This window comes from Bactrocera dorsalis, chromosome 1 (assembly GCF_023373825.1).
Source record: "Bactrocera dorsalis isolate Fly_Bdor chromosome 1, ASM2337382v1, whole genome shotgun sequence".
Lineage (NCBI taxonomy): Eukaryota > Metazoa > Arthropoda > Insecta > Diptera > Tephritidae > Bactrocera > Bactrocera dorsalis.
In genome coordinates this window covers 18471112-18490071 of record NC_064303.1, presented here as the reverse complement: position 1 = coordinate 18490071, position 18960 = coordinate 18471112, and the positions used below count along the sequence as shown (strand labels likewise).

Sequence of the window (18960 nt, the reverse complement as noted above, 5' to 3'; positions counted from 1 at the left end):
GAACGTAGCTGAGGACCATACATTCGCCAAAGGCATATTCGACTGTTGTTGTGAAAAGACGTCGATACTGCACACTTAGTGATGCGATTCAAAGCGAACAGACATGGAAAAAATCCTGAATGCTGAGTGCATTGCCCTCCCAGCCGAGGCTTCAATAACAAAGTTTGGAAAATCTAAGTAATCGTTTTCATTCATCTATGTATCAGGTAGCCGAATTTGAAGGCAGTAATTTATTGCGATACTTATGATATGTAAAAATGTTGGAGTTTTTGTCAGTCCGTGTAAAATGCAGTAGATCACCCAGATTAAAAAACGCACCAGAACTTTTTTTGAATTTATTACATGAAATCCAAGGTTATTTGAAGCCCAAAGACCTGTATGTATGAAAGAAGTTCGGTATGGCTTTTCATTTCCTACGACTTTGCCGTATAACATTTTTTCTATAGGACAAAGTAGTTTTGCCGGTATCGACATAACATGTTTTAACCTTTCGAAATTCAACCACACGCTTCAGCTTCCCCTACTCGACCTCAGTTCGCACGTAGATTATTTTTTCTTTCATTTTTGTTGTATTATCTTTCGTTTTCAAACAGTTTCAATCTACTATGAATTATTAATAATGAACGATTGTAATGTTTGCAAAGACGTGCTTCTGCACTGATCTGTTCGCTTTTAGAGAATATTCAAAGACTTTAGAGAGTAGACAACTGCGGTCTTGACCTTATCCCATAATAACTTGTATCCCATTCCAACACAATTAAGTTGCAGCTCAATATTAGATGGTGGATTTAAATCGTAAAGCAGTGAATACATAAATAAGTCTGAGTAAAATTAAATACCTTGAGTGAATGAGTAGAGTGTGATAAGAGAGAATTCCATATATTTGTATAACGTTATTTAACCAATTAAGTCTTACCTGCACATCTTTGGAGAACATATTATTTGTATGCAATATAACTGCACTAAAATTGCGTACGCTTTCGAACTCAAACGTAATCTCGACTGGATGACCCAATAAATTTGGTGTGTCATTACGCCAGCCAATCCATTCATAGCCTGAGAATTATAAAAAAAATATTTATAATAATATATGGATTAAAGAAAGGATCGAGATATGCATACATATATGTAAAATATTAAATATTGTAACTTAATTGTCAATATTTTTGAGTTCCTTTTTTTGATCTATAATACACTATATTATATATATTTTATAATTAAGTATTACACAACTTACCTTTTCCAAAGCCATGAATATCAGTGCGAAAGTTATCCTTGCCCTTTTGGCCATCGACTAATTGCCCCAACCCATTTACATATCGATCGCCTTCTTCATGCCCGTCATAAGTCTTATCTGATAGATCGATTTCCATACCACGTTGTACGCCTTTGGGTATGCTATATGAAACGATGCCGTCTGTTGGAAGTGTAAATGAAAAGGAAATGTAAAATTAGTTATATTTTCTTATATTATTTGACATATACTATATTATTTATAGTCAGCAATAATAATATTATATTCTAACTAAAATTTTTTGTTATTTGCAAACTACAAAGCTGTGAACAACATACACTGACATATGGAGTTCAAACTGCACAAAATCGCAGGAAGGGTTGTGCCAATCTAGAAAAAAATATTTCACTGAATATCGGCTACACGCGAAAGTTAGTCCTTGCCCTTATTTGGCCAGTCTGGGTCAATTGATCCCCCCCAGAAGTTTACATACTAGCTGTGTTCGTTACGCAACGTTGGAGAGTATCTCAATATCTGATACCAGTTTTCCTGCATACTTGCATTGCAACCCTGCGCTACCATGTGGTCTGATGTATGTGAAATAGTCTGCCGGTCTCCTGTTGAATATTTGTATTCTCATTTTTAAAGTCATTTGTTTCATGAGTTGATTTAAAATGTAATCAACTAGGGGCTGCAAGCCAAAGATTGTCAGGTGGTTGTGCACCATAACGTGCGATCGATAACCACGTATGGGACGGTGGCTTGGGCCTCAAAAGCATCGTAGACTTCGGTAGGGCTCCAACTATCGCAAATGCAACGACTTGCATGTAACTGAATGATGGGTGCCATGCGCACATACCCGACGACGGGACTTGAAATCATGCTTGAGCTCACACCATTTCAACTAGTAATCGGTTAGGTAGCCAAACTCTTACTAATCCAAATGTCAGCAAAAGGGTGTGGCAGAGGTAAGGGAATCTCATCCCAACAGATGAAGGAATGAAGAGGTGTAATAACATTGGTTCTTCTCCAGAGGGATAGCATTACTAAAATGATAAACTTCACTTAGAACTTCAAACACTCCATACTTATATAAATGAGTCTAGCTTCTTGCGCAAATTATCTGTTTTGGGACAGGGAGCCTGAAACTCCAGAACACTTGTCAAGTTAATTGACTGCATAGCTGTCTGCAACCGCAGGATAAAGACCCTAGGATCAATTTTTCCAAACAGGGACCCCATCGCCTCACTGGAACCTAGCAGTATGTTGGATTCATAAAGTAAAGTATACTGGGCCTGGGTAAGTCTTTGTGATCTAGTAGGGGGCTCAATAGACTTAAGGTCGCAGTACAATACTTGTATATTTATCTTGTCTTATCTTATCTGGTCTAATACATAAAAAAAATAATCTGGTGGAACTGAAGATAGCGGTGGTACAACTTTAATGATACTTGTATATCCGCATACTCTCTTGCATCAATTCAATTTGAGCACGCGAGTATATCGAGCAGCGAAATCACAAATCTAAAGCCACTACTATTTAAAACTCTACACAACTAATCTTATTTTATAATTAGCTTCAGAAATAATAAGCTTCTTACACTGATATTATTTCCATTTTACTTCTCTCACTTTCTATCAAAAAAGTCTCCAAAGATCCAAAGAGTGCTCCCTTGCAGCAGTGCTGTCTATATATTCTCAAAACAGCGTTTCTTTTAATCACAACTAATAGATAAGAATTGGATATTCACACTCACATAAGAAAAAATTTACATAGACATACAGACATAACATACTCTCACAAGCAAACAAACTGCCGGAATCGCACACTTAGGACGCTAATCAATAATTCATTTATTCAAAAGTCAAATGTGTGACAGCGTAAGCGATTCAGTGCCAAGCGAGTGGTACTCTTCATTGCTCCCCAGTCACCATTTGCCATTTACATCAAATATGTATTGACAGCAAAATGTTGCATTTGCATGCGATTGCTTTGACAAGGTTGAAAGCAAAATAGATTTTTGTTTTTGTTGTTGCTTTTGGTTTCCATGCTGCAGAAGTGTTGTTTTATGCACCGATTGATTTACAGTTGCAAAATTCATGTGTCAAAATGGATAACAAACTACCTGCATGTTTTTGTGCATGTGTGAGTAAATGGTTGCATGTGTTGCAAGTTTAAGATATTTCGTTTCGAATGCGCAGAACGACAAGTTGATGTGTTTTTATGGAAATCGTGCGATTGCACAACTGAACACACATATTAAGGTTATTTGCTTATATTTGTCAGCTTTGGAGATTTGAATAGATAATTTGTTGGAAGTAGTATGTGGCTAGAGGATGGAGCCATATGTAGAAGTTCACGTAAGTGAGGAAAGTTCCCTGAGCGCCTTGCACTTGGGAATGGCCAGAAACGATTCTCAAGCAGCTGACGAGTTCCGGTCTTAAGACTTGAGTGAGAAATCCCTCCCCTGGGTTGTAACTGAAAAATAACTTCGTGAACACAAGTACGTTGGTTGCCTTTTATATTTCGGGATTTTACAACTCTAGAATTGCAAGTTCATTGTTCAACTTCTCTTAGCTGTATCTTTCACTCAGGTATCGACTGGAAAATGGCTGTAGCTGCTTAAAATGTCATGATTCCACGCAGGTTCCTGTCAGAGTCATTACATTGTAGGCAGGATGTGCTGACTAGCGATTGGGGGATCTAAGACTAAGCGTGGCGAATTCGGTCAACGAAGATGGAGGCTAAAGCTACTTCCTCCAGATCAATAAGGCGGCAGAGTCTGTACGCGAGGTTCGGGGAGATGGCGTAAGGCGTTGGTAGCGTGTTCCTTCGCCTCAAGAAGCGCCACCCCACGGACGGCAACAAAAACACTTTGGCGAAGCGTGAAGGGAAAAAGGATCTCAGCATGGAAGACATCATAGCGACTTCACTTGTCCTACAGAAGGTGGTCTATATTTCCATATTGGCATCAGTCTGTCCACAGTTTACAGTTTACCTAACGGTTGTGGCAGTAAAGGATGCCAAGGAATGCGTTTTTACTCATTTCATCCTGCTTTGTGCCATACGATTGCCAAGTGCCAACGGCCGAGCTCTTAAGGATGGCGGCTACATCCAGCAGGAGGATGTTGATGATGGATGGTAACGCTAACGCCTATTATACGATGTGAGGCAGCACCGACATCAATCAGCGAACTGAATCCCTACTCAATTATATTTTACAAAGTAGACTAGTAGTGGCTAATCGCGGTGAGGAACATATCTGCATAGGATCCACTTCCAGAAAAGTACTCGACATAATACTATACACAAGTACCGGTTGATGCTGTACAAGAGGTAAATGTGGTTAAAACCCAAATCGCGGGAAGAACTGACTTTGTCAGTTCGAATGTGGAGTTGCATTGCAACCTGGTGCCGTGCACATAGTACGGTAGAGGTTTAAGATGGGCCTCGAACCCTACCAAGGTGTTTAGTGTGTCCAAGCCACACTGCCAACTGGTACTGAAAATGTTTACCCAGTTTTCAGGGCGCTGATCAACGCATTGTATTGATCCGTTCTGCTTCTGAGCACTGTAGATTTAAGCTGTTCGACAGTAGGAACCTACTTTAAACACAGTTGTACAAGAGGCTGTTGCTGCATTCTGAACACATGTTTTGGAGATAGTTGAGAGATCTTGTTGGATACAGTGTATAGACCTTAATGAAGAATATTTTGAAGAACAATACTCGTAAATCGATTTTTAATTATTAAAATTAGTTTTTGTTTCTTGATCCCGAAATGTAATAGGCAATTTTCGTATTACTCATTTTCTAGTTTCTGTGTTTCTGTAAATGGCTGGGATGACGAAAATCTGATGGCAATTCCCTCCTTATCATTCTTTAAAGTATAAAGCGTGTCAAAGCAGGATTCATAGAAAGGACCAGAATCATTTGCAAAACTGACGTAAAGTAGAAGTCGCAAAAGTGATGCAAGGAGTCTATGAATGCGACGTCAAAAATGCTCCAACAAACTAGCAGGTGATACCCCCAATATGAGTTAAAATCACACTACCACGTTATCGGTGTCTAACCTAAGCATCTAACATCAGCATTTTATCTGGATTTATTGCTATTTCTATTTTTTCACGGACTATCGATATGGAGGAAACACTTCTCCAGGCTGCTGAAAGGTAGTGAAAGTATAACATGCGCCCGAGGTTTTATGGCGGCGAAGAACTGGTGCTCTGCCCAATCTACAAAAAGGGGACCGCACGTTCTGCGACCCTAAGCCTTCTTAATATCGGACACATGGTCTTATCGAGCGTAGTGTGTGAAAGACTGAAGCCCACCGTCAACAAATTGATTGGACCATATCAGTGTGTCCTTGGACCTGGAAAATCTGCAATCGACCAAATTTTCAGCATGCAACAAATCTTGAAAAAGATACATAAAAAGAAGATCAACACATAACACCTCTTCACTGATTTTAAAGGTATTTTTGACAGCCCAACAAGGAGCTGCCTTTTTGCAGCCGGCTGTGTAAGCTGACGTTGAGCAACACCAAAAGCTCCATCAGGATCGGGACCCGTTCAATACCGGGCGAGGTTTCAGCCAAGGAGACTCCCTATTGTGTGCCTTCTTCAACCAAATGCTGCAGAAAATAATAAGATCTGCTGAGGAAGTACAATCTTTTATAAGAGTATACATCTTTTGGCGCACGCCGATGATATGGTTATCATTAGCCTCAATAACTGCGACGTTTGTTCTGCTTTCTCCGGACTGGTTAAAGACGCGTAGGGTATGCGTCTGGTTGTGAACGCGGACAAGACGAAAGGTCTCTTGTCATTAAACAAACAGTCATCGCATACGCGACTTGGCTGGCAAGTCACTGTTGACAGTCATAAATCTGAAGTCGTAAGAACCAGTATCAACATAAACATCAATGCCAGTTTCGAAATCCAACGCGGAATAACTCTTGCCATTGCCAACAGGACTTTAGACTAAGTAGGCAATTTAAAAGTAAAGTCATCTTCCTCATCATTCCCGTTTTGCCATACGGTGAGGAGGCATAGATAATGACAACTTCTGATGAGTCAGCCTTAGTAGTATATAGTTTTCTGCGCATTGGCAACGGCGAGTACCACAGTCGATGGAACGGTGAGCTATACGAGATATTGAAGGTTTTCGATTCAGCATCCGCCAGAGGAACAGTTTCAAAATTTATATTGGTATCAAACTCAAGGATTTCGTAAAATTGATCTGTAACTTCGAGATCTCTACGGTATGATTGACGTGTCTAGCGAAGTTTGGATTGCTGTCTTTGATTAAAGAAAGTTCAAAAAAGAAAACACTTTCCTACACAATTCACAGGCGAATTGCTTATACTATAACGATACAAAAAGACGTTTATCTTGATTTTGATGCGCCATTTTCAATTGGAAATTTACGCTATAGTAGTTTGGACTGAATAATTTGTTTGGAAATTGTATCTCTGAATTGGATAGCTTCTTAGCAAGTAAAGAACAGGTACCAAATTTCGAACGGTATCTTGAAAGCGGTAGGTCCAGTTCACTTATGTATACACGAACATACGGACTTGACAAAAATGATATACTCTGATCAGTGCCTATACACTGTATAGGTTGGATGTATTCGAAAAAATGTTATAATTTTACTCACCTTCCCATAGACAACCGACCACTTCAGCGCGCAAGCAGACAGTACGATCATATTGGCTATATGGATAGATCCGCACCTTCGAGGCGAAAATGATCGGCTGTAAAATGTTTTCCACTTCACTATAAGTGTTAATGTTGCCTGTTAGTATCTGAAAGGGCAAAAATAAAAATAGCAATTATTAGTCGGGGGCGTTACTGGTAGATAATTACAAAGGTTGAAATATATTGTATATTTACTTATATATAAAACAATTATATTAATAAGTAAATATTTATGCAAGAATGAATATACGAGTGCTTAAAGCATATTTGGACGTTAAAAATATAATTAAAATCTCCGCATTCTTTTTGGTTGCTCTTTTTTCACTCTTTAAGCCGCCTCTTGCTCACCCGTCATTTTTCGTACCATAAAATATTACTAGGTGTAACATTCATAATTTTTGTGCCGCGACACCTACGCAGTTTCTGCTACACGCACGCAAAATTTACACAAACCACAGACAACAGGCGGCGGCCTGCAACAAGGTAAAGAGCGAAATATAATAATCGAAAAATAGTTGTTGCGGGCGGAACGAAATCTCACTAGCGCAAAGCGAAAAATTAAAGAAAGGCGTGCTCTAGGCTAGCAAACGACGCTTGCACACAGTCCAGACGCAAGCTTGCGCCAACAACGAAGATACTTGTAGTTTTGGCATGCGATTGTTATCGCTTTGATTAATGTGTGAATATATGGGCGAGTGAACGGACGTTTGTCGAAGTTTCGAATTTCATGGCCCAAAGCTAAGACAATAATAAGAGGCGTGTAAGGTATAAGGTTAAAGTAAATATACACCTGGAAATATACATTTCAACATGTGGATAGGTATTAATAGGACAAGATGCAGGCAGTTTGTAAATGTTTTTTTTTTGTACGTAAAATTGTTGGAGGAGGAAAACAATTGTGGGAGACAATGAAATTGCAGACATTAACCAAGTGGCTATTGTATACCTATATATTAGATATATGGTCTAAATATACTCGTATGGCGTGCGATATTAGGTATATGCTTTTGTCTAGAAGGTATTTATAAATTTGTAATATTTTTAGCTCCTAATTTGTCAAATAGAAAAATAGTATATGCAGGTTTTATTGGCTCTGTAATTAACTAGAACTAACAGGTGATCCAAGTAGAAGCCTTTTTATAGACTTTATTGTCAGATCACGCATGAGTCCTGTCAAGCTGTCATGTTAATTTGTTTCAGTATTGCTTGGCATTTAATCATAGAAAGACTTACGCCTGAATAGCTCAACTTCTTTACTAAAATACACTTTCTGTAAAGAAGAGTGAAATGCGAGAACTGAATCATTCACTACTTGACCGTCTCAAGCGATATCGCTTCGATCTAAGGGCTCTTGAAAAGTTTCAAGAAGATCCGACATTTTCGAGCCAAAAATTGTTTAGCGAAGAGTCCCTTTTCTGGCTCAACTAGTATGTAAAAAAGCAGAATTTACGCATTTGGGACGAATAAAAACCAGAAGGGATTCAAGAGCTGCAATTTCATCCAGAAAAAAATAACAGTTTAGTAAAGGATATAGGTCGGTGGTATCATCGGTCCATCGGACAATTTGATGTCTGAAATTGAAGTGCGTGATCTCGGAGACATTTAGTTTCAACAAGACGGCACCACTTCTCACATATCGCATCAATCAATGTATCAATTGAGCGATCACTTCGGTGAACAGATAATTTCACGTTTTGCGCCGATCGATTGGCCACAAAGATCGGGATATATGTAAAGTCTATACGGTAATCCCGCTACGATTTAGACCCTGGAGCAAAACATCACGCATTTCATACGCTAGTTACCAGGCGAAATTCTCAAACGAGTCACTGAAAATTTGACTCAACGCATGGACCAACTGAGACGTAGCCGCGGTCAACATTTGAGGTCATTACAAATCTGCTTAGGTGTTTCATTTCTAATCCTACCAGCTCAGCTGGATGTCTGAAAGTATGAACTACCAAATTTTTAAGATTTGATCTTTTAACGGATTTTCAATCAAGAAGGCAATCAATTCATTCTTTGATCTTTACTCGATATTAAGTTTCTTATCTACGATCAGCCCCAAATATTATTCCATATCCGCAGTCTACCATTATATTAACTCGTATGCGGAACTTAAGAACTTTTTCTTAACCATGAGAATATCTTGAAATTTTACGGTTATGATTCATAATTAATAATAAGCGTAGAGCAAGACTTTGTATTGCATTCTTAGTGAAGCTCCTGAATTGATCAGCTTGCAGTAAGATACTCTTCTCTGGAGTTAAATTTAATATCCGGGCTCACTTATAGAGTCAATTTAGACCTCTTTTATATATGCGGAGTCTGCACCTTCTTCTTCTTTACAGGCATAGACATCGGTTGAGCGGTTATTGAATTGTAGAATTTGGTTTTTGTTCGTCGCGAGAAGACTTTACTTCTCAATTGCCTACTCAGTCCGAAGTAGTATCTGTTGACAAGAGTTATTCTGGGTTAGATTTCGTGGCTGACGTCCCATGCATTTCGCTTTCTTATCCAATCCGGAGAAATCAGAACTAACGGCACGGTTGTTGAAGGCAACAACTTTATAGAAGAGTGTACCTTCTCTATTCAGACATAACGGCATAAAAGCAGCTCCTTTTCGTACTGTTGAAGACGGCTTTAAAATCGATCGATCGACGTGGTGTATCGATCTTCCTTTCACGGGTATTTTACAAGATTTGGCGATGGTGAAAATCGAGTCTATAGTAGATTGTCGCGGTCCGTCCTTAGAGTAGATTTATTGGGCATATGGTTATCTCTGGGTAATCATTATTGTATGAACAATTCCGAACGTTGTATAAATTTGGCGATTTTTCGAGAAGCTAGTCAAGAGATTAATAAGAATCATACCTAAGATTTTGGAGTATTGAGAAAATTAAAAATATTTCATGCCACGTAATCCGATAGAAACCGCTTTTAATGTTTTTTTTTTTTGCAAAAATCCTTAAAATAATAATAAAGCGTTCTGTCACGCCGATATTTGGAACAGCAGTGATCGCAGAACAGCTAACTTTGTACACTGGTGAACATCATAAGTAGGGGTGTTCCAATTCGAGGTGCCCTCCTTGTTTAAAGGAAAAACAGGGACACTTCAAATTTAATGGAGAATGTGTATTATCATTTGAAAGAACCTTCATTGGCATTTATTTTTGAAGATTATCTCTTTAAGATGTAGGCCGAGGCTACGTCTCAGATGGTCCATCCATTAAATCCAATTGTGAGCTTGAAATGGGGATCATCATTGAACAGGATTTGTCTATTTTTTTCAAAATTCTGAATTCTTATCTGTCTTTTAACGATTTTGAAATTTTTTTTTAATACATTTCAACAATTCTTACTCACCTCTTTGCCTTGTATTGTTTTCCAGCGCAACCACTTTTCTAAACCGGGCCGCCAATACTCGAGCACATACGCTTCGGTATACTCCTGACCTTGCCCTTTGCCGAAGCGACCCTGCGTACGTATCGCCGTGATGACATGCACTTGCAGCAAGTCGATTTGCAGATACTCCTTGAGACCACGCGAAACCATATGCTTCGGACACCAAGCGCCGCCATTATTATCCACCTTCAGTCTGCAAGCAAAAACCAAAAAAAAGCAGCGATTAATTTTAAAGCGAAAGTAAGTGAAAGCAAAATGAAACTTTAATGCTCATGGTTACAAAAAAGCAGAGAGAAAAAGCGATTTGTATATCCTGCTTATGCGTTCGAGTGATTAAAAAGTGGATTTAAAGCATATGCAAGTTTAATTAAAAACACTTTATGCTTCAGCGGCGCCGACGTGGCGCACACCTGCAATTATGTAATTTATGCGCTACTGCAATTAATCTATTTTTTATGCATTCATTATTAAGGTAATTCATTTATAATTGATACCCGACTATAATTACTATTAATTTTAATAATAAAAATAAATATTTTTATTTTGTGGCGCTTTTTTTTTGCTCGCTTTCTTTTCCAACCTGCCGATTGAGGTTTGCACAAATAGCTTATCGATTGCCGCTGCTGTAATTAATACTTTTATGCATTCGCTTTTTACCTTTTCTGAGTTGAAAAACAGGGTGTATTAAAATGGTGTGTATAAAAAATTGTGCGCGAATCCAAACAACTAATTGCAAAAAGCATTTAATTTAAGCGGTCATTAAAGTGCGATTATCGACGTTGATAATTTAGCTTTTGTGGCGCTTGTGGAGCGGCAGGCTGTGCGGCAACAACAATAATCGGTACCAAATTAACAAAACCAACAAACGGCTATTTGGCGCGTATTGTGCGTGTTAACGGTAATTACTGGCATTACATATGCATTAATTAATGTACGTACTTGTTGCTATACATACATATGTATGCTCTTATTGTTTATTTGTGTTGATAAGTAAGCCGCGTTTCGCGAGATAAAACTATTTTCGTGAAAATTATTTTACATGTTCGAAAAATATGGTGGATTTCAAGGCACAGTAGTTAACTGCATGAAATTATAAATAATTAAACATTTGAAAAATGAATATTGTAAGTATTTGTTGCAAAAATAAGACGGAGAGTAACAGACAAAACAAGTACGAGTATATAAGTGTGTCTCAAGAAGAAGTGATATACTTCAAGTAGGTAAATGAAACCAGTAAGTAATATGAGTTGTAAAAATAATTATAGAAAATCCAATCGCTCTTCCTGCGGTCCTAGCATTGGCTCGAACCACAATCATGTTGTAGCAAAGTACTCGCCTCTGTGCAGCAAAAGCGCGTCAAAAACCACAAGGAAGTTTCGACGTCGAGTAGCTGCAACCACAACAGAGTGCCGAACGATTTTCTACTTGACTTGTACTCCTGCTCACTAAGAGCACTCATCAGCAACTCGGTAAAAGGAAACTATGGGATGGCATTTCAAGCTCCTTACATACAGCTGCAAACGAAACCATTGGTCTTTGGACAAGGTAGTACGTTGCGGTGTGCCACGTCGCAGTAGAGAGAAAACAGACTGCTTACCTCGCAACGTTACACTCGACCACAACATGTGCGGGATGAGATAGGTACCAAGAGTTGAAGAGGAAAGCGAGACGCATTCGCAGACAAAAAACGAGAGAGGCCGAAATGTGTGAGTACGAAGAGTTTGAGAAGCTGGCCGACAAAGGTAATGCTCGAAAAATCTACAAAATATGCGGTGACTAGCAGAAAGTTCCAAGACCAGAGCATACTCTTGTAGAACAGACAGATCTAGTGATTGATATCCAGAGCATACTGAAATTATGGAGGGAACACATTTCCAGCCTGTTGAAAGGCAGTGACGGCATAACAACAGAAGATGGTGAACCCGATTCCCCAATCGATGACGATGGAGTAGACGTTCCATTGCCCGACCATAAAGAAGTTCGAAAGCAATTATCTGTCTGAAGAACAACAAAGCGGAGGGGGCCGATGAATTGCCGGCCGAGCTATAAAAACACGGCGGAGAAGAACTGATAAAGAGCATATATCAGCTTCTTTGTAGAATAAGGTCAGACAAAATCATGTCCGACCATTGGAATAAAAGTCTGTCCTGCCCAATCCACAAATAGGGAGACCACACAACCTGAGCCAGCTACCGTGGGATAAGCCACCTCAACATTGCATATAAGGTTTTATCGAAAGTTCTTTGTTAGAGATTACAGCGCATCGTCGAAAAACTAATTTGACCTATCAGTGTGGCTTTAGGCCTGGAAATTCAGTAACTGACCAGATATTCATCATGCGACACTTCTTGGAAAAGACCAGTGAAAAGAGAATCGACACTCACCACCTCTTGGTCGATTTCAAAGCTGCTTTTGACAGCACGAAAAGGAGCTGCCACTATACCTCCACGTCAGAACTTGGTATCCCCGCAATGTTAATACGGCTGTATATGTTGAAGTTGAGCAACACAAAAAGATCAGTCAAAATCGGGAAGGACCTCTCCGAGTCGTTCGATACCAAATGAAGCTGAAGAAAAGTATTCGAGTTAAAGATCTGAATGGAGACTATACAGAAATCCAACGCAGAATAACTCTTGCTAACAGGTGCTACTTCGGATTGAGTAGGCAATAGAAGAGTTTAGACGAACAAAGACCAAAATCTACAATTCACTAATCATCCCCGTCCCACTATATGGGGCTGGGCATGGCCAATAACATCATCTGATAAGTCGGTATTACGAATTTTCGAGAGAAAAGTTCTGCGTAAGATTTGTGGTCCTTTGCGAATTAGCAACGGTGAGTTCCGCAGTCGACGGAAAGATGAGCTGTACGAGGCATATGACGACATTGACATAGGTAATTTATCGAATTAAGGGATAGCGCCAACGCTGGCTCGGATGAATGGAAACACTTCAGTTCTGGGAGTATTCGATGCAATTCTCGCCATGGGAAGCAGAGGGAGAAAGACTTCTACTCCGTTGGAAAGACCAAGTGGAGAAAAACCTGTCCACACTTGGAAACTACTGGCGGGTTGTTGTAAATTCGGCTACGCGGTTATAGCCGAGTCTATGCCAATATAGAAGAAGAAGAATTATTTTTTAATATTTATAGAAAATTCAAGATCTCTATTTTCGAACACTTGCCGTTTTATAAAATTTTTTATTCATCTTGTCCATCATGGCTGTATTTTTCGGATGACCACAATAGTAGAAATTTCGAAATCGACTTTATTTCTTCCATGTCATATAATATGTCCATGCTCAAATAAGAACACTGACTGAAAGAACTTAATAAAGTTCACGGTCAGCTTAAATGCGGAGAAAGAAAATGAAATTTTTGTTGCGAATTCCAATGCTTAACACATCCAGTGGCAGTCTTGCATTTGACAAACTCGACTTAGTTAAAGATATTACTTTCAAATTCCTCAGCATATTTCTCAAAAACTAAAAGCTGATATGAATTTCATCAAAATCTTGCCAAAGATACTTTAAAGTTCAACGCTTAAATTCTTTTACTCAAGTACGAAAATGTATAGACATAAATACATATGTACACTACATATGTGGAACATGCATATATGTACATCTAGTAGTTTGTTTACTTAGCATTTTGCTTACCATGTCAACGCATTTTTCACAATTTCCCAGCAAACTCACATGAAGAATTTTCACATTTTTTTCATTCAAGTTTTTGCACTCTCCATTTTAGTTACGCACACACATACACGCCGGCTGGCCAGGACTTTTACGCCCCCAGGCGACCCATATTTCAACATTTATAATAAAAAAAGAAAGAAAAAAAGATGCGGAGAGAGAAAGCAGTAAAAGTCACATACGGAGCTGTCAAATGGCCGCCATGACATGTGAGTGCGAAAGCGCTTGCACATGTGTGTGTATGGGTGTGCAAACAATCATTTGTCCATATATGTATATGTTGTGTGTATGCAAATGCAAATAGAAATAGCAGAAGATAGGAATTTGGTACAAATGTGTGTCTCATTGGATTTATGACAGCAAAAATTGATATTAATGCTCGGCGACAGGCGAAGGACACAAATAGGTAGTTGGCAATGTGTGGCGATATACATATATACAAATGTACATAAAATATACATATATGCACATATACAAAAAAATGTATATGTATAATCGTATATATATATATAATTGTATGAGTACTTATGTGTTTTTATGGGTACAAATACATAAGAGATATGTCCTCCCATGCAGCTGCCATCGTAGGCGTCTAACACTATGCTCCGTTGCCCTCGGCTGCAAGCTTATTTTACACTGGCAGATTTTTGCTGGAAAAACATACATTCCTACACTCACAGGTATGTATTCATATATACATATATAACTGTCTAGATGTACATACACATAAACATATTAACATTTACGATATATATTTTTTCACTTTTTAACTTGTTTGCTTATAAATTTTCAATCTCTCTGATTCAACCTCTGACCAAGTTGGCATTTGCTTCACCTAAATTTATTTATTCATATTAGTTGTGGTTTGACTTGCATACGCAGTTATGTGAGGCGACAAAATCGGCATTTGAAAAAAACTTAAATAAAAGTAAGGAAATATATATGAAAATAAAAAAATAGTGTATATAATACAATCAAAAAATTAAAAAAGAGATAAAAAACATGAACTTCTTTCCAATGGTTTACCAAAGCTAGAATAGCTATATGATATAGTGATCCGATCTAGATTAAAACTCCTTCAAATATTGTAAAGTCGCGCTAGAAATAATCGATGCCAAATTACGTAAAGATATCTTGTTCCAGAAAATAAGTTTTCCATATACTTAATTTTGATCCTCCTTCGTGAAGTTATTTTGTCAATTGAAAATTATTTCCATACAATAACTCTGTATGTAACTACATACATGCTATAATAATCCGATCTGAACAATTTTTGCGGAGATTATATCTTGGACCTTACCTTGCCTTGTACAAAATCTGTGCCAAATTCTGGAAAGATATATTATCCAACAAAAAATTTTCCATACAAGAGCTTGAATTTGATCGGTCCGTTTTAATATACCATAGTGATCCAAGTGGAGAAGGACCTGGTTTCGCTTGGAATATCCAATTGGCGCTACGTAGCGAAGAGAAGAAACGACTGGCGCGCTGTTGTTGACTCGGCTGTAAACGCGTAAGCGGTATCTACGCCAGTAAAGAAAAAGAAGTGGTCCGATAGCGGCGTTTCGAACCAATGAGTATCTTATTCGTAAGCAAAGGACGTGCCCAAACATTGCCACAAAAAAGTAAAAGAAAATTGCAATTTAAATTCTATGTTGGCAGGACTGTCCTTAATGACTATGACAAATATGAGCACGATCTGTCTACCAGTTTGTTTATAACAGCTGCTTAAGTCGGCACACCTCAGTAGCGTTATGATTTTTAATTGTACAATGGATAAAAATATCGAACAAATAATTTGTTTCAAGTTTTGTATTTCTAACCAAAATTCATATGCGGAATCGTTTCGAATATTGGAAAAGGCTTACGGTGATTCAGTTTTATCAAAACCACAAGTAAACGAGTAGTACAAAGCCTTTGAAGACGGTCGAGACATCGTTGAAGACATTCCTCGTATATGGTGCTTGAAAATCGTCAGGCAATTGCTAAAGAGATGGCAAGAGCGATCGGCATCTTTCGCAAGTTCATTAGCATGATTTTAAACAACACTTTGGATATGAAACGCCTTTTTGCTCGACTCGTCCCTATAAAGCCGAATTTAATCGAAAAGAGTACCGTAAACAGGTCTTTTGATGCGTGGGAATTCTAATTTCACATTCATGATGAGCATTACAACTGCCGATGAGACATCCATTTATGGGTTTGACATGCAAAAAAGTCAACAACAAACGAGCCGAGGCAAAAAGCTCATTATTGTTTTCGGTGTTCGTGGTTTGGGACATCATTTGTTCCAGCGGGACATACGGTCAATAAGGAGTGATATCTGACAGTATTGAGACGTTTGCGTTAGAACATCTGTTGAATACTGCCGGAATTGTAGAAGAACAATTGATCATTGATTTTACAAGATGATAATGCAACATCAATCAACCACCGTATTCATTGTGTGACTTATTCGTGTTCTTGTGTTCTTTTCTTGTGATTTATTTGTGTGCAAAATTATTGAAATTCAAGTATATATAGTAAGTTTGGAATTGAAAAAAGACCATCAAGAAAATAGCCGAACTTTTAATACTGTGGTTCCATGAGAAGAAGAATGGATAAGTGGGTTTGTGGTTGACAATATTCAGCGATGGATCAATGATTTTTGTTCACAGGCCGAATTTGTTGACAAAGCAGAAGACACCAAGAAAGCTGCTGTTCTAACCCGCAAGTCCATTAACTTTCTAATGAATAGTACAGCGGCAATAAAGTTTAAAGGGCCAACACTAAGACACACTGACTTAGGTTACGCATGATATGCCACCTTTTACATAGTGGAAAACTCGATCAAAATCATCAATTTACTCAGTCAAAAGAGGTTAGAAGGAAGGTAAAAGATAAACGAGCTAAACTGCGCGGAGATAGTCGTGAAAACAATTCGCCTAAGCTTCCCTTGACTATTTCGCTCCTTGAAGAGAACAGAGGAATCGCTTGAAGCAATAAGTACTAGAGCAACACCTCAGCTTTTGGAACACTAGCAACACAGGGCATACCACAAAAGTGTTTTTGGATAGTGATTATGTCGGATATAAGAAAAGTCTTCTACCTTTAGGCAAGCATATTGTTAGAGAGCTCACAACCAGCCATTTACATCTTAGATCTGATCTACAGTAACTTGATAAGGTGCGATCGGTAAAATGCAGAGCATGTACGGGGGATGATACGACGCAGGAACATTTTTTTTTGTAAATACCCAACCTTCAGCCGGTTGAGACAAGATATCTCCACGACTTAAATGTTCGGGTTTAAAAGCTATTGGGCGGCTGTGGTGGAAAAAATCAGGTAGTGTACATAACCCACTAAGTTGGTGTTAGTTAATAATTAGTTATCATTTGTGAGGAAAATGGGCCTAATGATGATGTTCGCCGTCCGCATCCCGGATCTCCTGTGTCTCCTTTTTCAATCAACCAACCATATGTTTGGGATATTAATCAGATACATTCCATGTCCTAACTCCGGGAAGGTTCAAAATCAAAAATTAATATATAGTATAACGAAAGCATAAAATTTCAATTAAGCTTTGATCAGCACAAAAGCTCTATGAGATACTAAGATGATATATAATCTATATATGATTCTTGAATAGTTTTTATTAAAAGAAATCAAGTATGTTTGAAGAGACTTGCCTATATCCCGAGAAAGAAATTTTTTGCCCCTCAATAACAACGATCCTACTAACCACTCCACACACATAAAAATAAAAAAAAGTATCAAAATGCTTCTGCTTGCCAAACACACACACCCCCACACATATGTATGTGTGCATAAACAAATGCTTGTGTACAAAACTGAGCGCGTTAGCATGTAGGTCATGGTACCGGCGTGGCGCTTGGCGAGGCGTGAAAATTTACATAAAAAAGAATGCAAACAAATAGAAAAAACTAATAATTTACACTTGCAACAACATACAATTACATAAAAACACTTTCATACACACATACACGAAAAATGCGTTAGAAGGAAAAAATGGCATGTGAGCAGTCATATTGTTGGCAATGCTTGCGTTCATACATACTTATTAGTCCCACAAAAGTGCAACTCAGCACTAGATGACTTGACTTAATGACGCAGAGGAATAAATATATGTTGCACATATTTCTATTAAAGTAATTGGTTTGAGTTGAAAAAAACGAAAACAAGAAGCGCAAATAAATATAATTACCATATTAGCTGGCGATAAGTAATTATATGTTAATTGTGAATATTTACGGTTATTAAAGTATATTTCTGTTATATTGATCGTGGCTGTTGGAAATACTTATTAAGATTTGCCATTGAGATGCCTCATTTAATACAAATAATCCCTGTAAGACTAACTAACTAGACATAAAACCATACAATCATATGGAAATATGAACTTTTGTAAACATAAGTTATATCTAAAAAAAACTCTCCATAGAATTTTCTTTTCTCTAAGAGTACTTTGACGATGCTGGCTTCACTAGAAGATATTCTTGGTATGGTTTTTGGCAAGTTCAACGTTCCATTTTTATTGAGAGATCTGTTTTTTCTTATAATACGAGTATATACAAACGGTCTCACATTTTCACAAACTTCGTTGGTTCAGAAGAAAAACATAGTTTCTTCCTTTTCCCACCGCAGTTCGTTTAAAATTACACTAGTTTTTTTTCGACTGTGATGTTAGAAGCTGTTTCTTGCCAATTTTGATTTTGGGTTGCTAGAACCGAAAATAATAGCAAAAACTTCATAACAAGTAAGATCTTTTATGTTGCAGTCAAGGGAGTAGGGTTCAAATCACTACCATTTACTATAAAAATAAAAATAGCTGATTAGTGATGGAAAATTTTTGCACTAAGATTCGTAATCAGGACGCATACTTGTTAACATTTTAGTCGCGAATTTTTACTTTGGAGGAGGACTGCTTTTT

General features: G+C 38.0%; 1 protein-coding gene across 3 annotated transcripts in view; it reads right to left on the bottom strand.

Annotated features, from left to right (window-relative positions):
- The window catches only part of LOC105233382 (discoidin domain-containing receptor 2), a 486209-nt gene that overhangs the window by 267185 nt on the left and 200064 nt on the right, over positions 1-18960 (bottom strand). For all 3 annotated transcript variants that reach the window (XM_049457497.1, XM_049457512.1, XM_049457502.1), the window contains 4 exons: positions 10300-10531; positions 6893-7040; positions 1238-1417; positions 917-1056 (listed from right to left, as the gene is read on the bottom strand). In XM_049457497.1, coding sequence (XP_049313454.1) covers positions 917-1056; positions 1238-1417; positions 6893-7040; positions 10300-10531 — 700 coding nt within the window. The remainder of the gene's footprint in view (positions 1-916; positions 1057-1237; positions 1418-6892; positions 7041-10299; positions 10532-18960) is intronic.